Source organism: Daktulosphaira vitifoliae, unplaced genomic scaffold (genome assembly GCF_025091365.1).
Source record: "Daktulosphaira vitifoliae isolate Bord-2020 unplaced genomic scaffold, ASM2509136v1 Scaffold_1486, whole genome shotgun sequence".
NCBI classification, from domain to species: Eukaryota; Metazoa; Arthropoda; class Insecta; order Hemiptera; family Phylloxeridae; genus Daktulosphaira; species Daktulosphaira vitifoliae.
Window position 1 is genome coordinate 1 of NW_026101046.1, and position 1979 is coordinate 1979.

The following is a 1979-nucleotide window of genomic DNA, read 5'->3' on the forward strand; positions in this document are numbered from 1 at the left end:
ATAACTAATAATATTAGCTAACAATGGGTTATGATAAATTACAATTTTTATTTTATTCTAACTGAAATTATAATTAGCTGACAAAAGATACAATAATTAAACTCTCTGTAATATTTATTTGTTAATATATTAGAAAAATAATATATTTATACAGAAATAGTCAAGTATATTTGTTGTTGTTCAATTGACTATTTTTTTTATAAGGATAGGACCAAAAAATAGCTATTTTTAAATTAAAAAAAATAATAAAAAACACTTAATAAATAAATAATTGATAAATAATAAAAAAAATATGCTTCAATTATAGTTAAATTACTATTTTTATTTTGTTTTTATTTCTCTTGAAAAGCTTCTCTTTGAATAAATGTGAATAGAATTTAAGAAGGTTCTATAATTTTTTGTTATTTTAAAGCCTTTCAAAATTTAAACATAAATTTTAGAAATATGTATAATTTTACTATTCACGGAGAATTTTTAACATTTATAGAAAAATCTAGACTACGTCAGTCTTACTAGTTATGCCTATGCCTTTTTAAATAATATCTGAAATATTTACTAAGATAAATGTTAAAGTAGTTGTGTACATATATAATAGTAGTAAAAAAATTTAAATTATGACTATTATGGAAACAGCATGAATATTAATTTTAAAACTTAAATAATTATCAGATGATGTTGAAGAACGGTTAAAAACAGTTATATCAAATGGATTTTCTACAGTTGAGAATGAGTTACATTTTATACCACAACCTTACTTAAAATTACTTAAGTTTATTTTAAATAAATATGAACAAAATGATGACGACTCAATTATAACTGTTTGCAAAAATTTTAACGACAAATATGATAGCTTTTTAGTTGATCAAAAATATGCAACAATCAAACGTTTAACATTACCATTGTATTATGTTGCACTTATTAAAATTGATGGACGGCCATTGAAAGAGTAAGTATAATGTAAATAACATATTAAGAATCAGGTTTATAGATTCAGAAAATTCATAGAGCCTGTTCCAACAATTTTTTTTCAAATTAAATTATATTTACAAGGTTTAACTTAATATTATTCCAAAGAAAATATTTATAAATCTAAAGATTCTTTTATATAACCAGATAATACATTAAATATTCAAAATTTATTGTTTAAATAGATTTTTATTGAGTAGTAAGTTTCAACCAAGCAGTATTGAATTAACAAGTGTTAGGGGTATGGCCATTAACAGTTTAATTATAGGTAACAATATTTTCGAAAATCATTATTTTTTAAAATATTTTTTTTGTTTATAACGAAAATTCCCAGGTGTTAACCAAATGTTACATTGCATAACACCTCGCCATTCTGAAAATTGGACTGGTGTACGCTGAATGAAGTCAATAAATATATGTATAACTCACCCTTTCTCAAAAAAAATCCTAAGACAAGTAGTTTTGACCCTGGAAATAAAATTTAAAATAGGAAATGAAAATACTGGATAAATTTATTGATATAAAATGGAAATTTTGAACGATTTTTATTCTTGATATTTCTATTTAATTAAAAAATAAATTAAGAAAATATGTAAAACATAATTGGTTTTTATACAAAATAATTTTTATTTCAGATTTATCTTAAATAAAAAGCTATTATCATTTATTAATGAATTGTGTATGAAAATGTTTTGTGCTCTAGTGAATAGCTTTGATAACATGACAATAACTTCTGAAAATAGTAAGTTTTATATAAAAACTAAATAATTAAATTACTTAGTGAAATTTCTAAAAGTATATGAAATGCATACTTATTTGAAAAACAAAAACATTTATTGTTAACAGTTTTAATGTATATTTATTATTTTTTTAGACAAGTTACCAAATGTTATATTGGATGAATATTTATGTTTTAATGTTTCAAGTAAATGTTGTTTTCTATTAACAGCTGTTCGAGGAATACATAGTGATCCTTCAATTCTTAATAAATACACTTCGAAAGAGTAAGTTAT

At 21.4% G+C, this 1979-nt stretch overlaps 1 protein-coding gene across 1 annotated transcript; it reads left to right on the forward strand.

The window, feature by feature from the left end:
- Window positions 1-669: 669 nt before the first annotated feature.
- On the forward strand, window positions 670-1970 carry LOC126909825 (uncharacterized; the record flags this gene model as incomplete). The annotated part of the gene is made up of 3 exons (XM_050692245.1): window positions 670-946; window positions 1602-1708; window positions 1841-1970. Coding segments are annotated over 3 exons (514 nt in total), but the record flags the coding sequence as incomplete, so codon positions are not given.
- Between the last annotated feature and the right edge of the window lie 9 nt (window positions 1971-1979).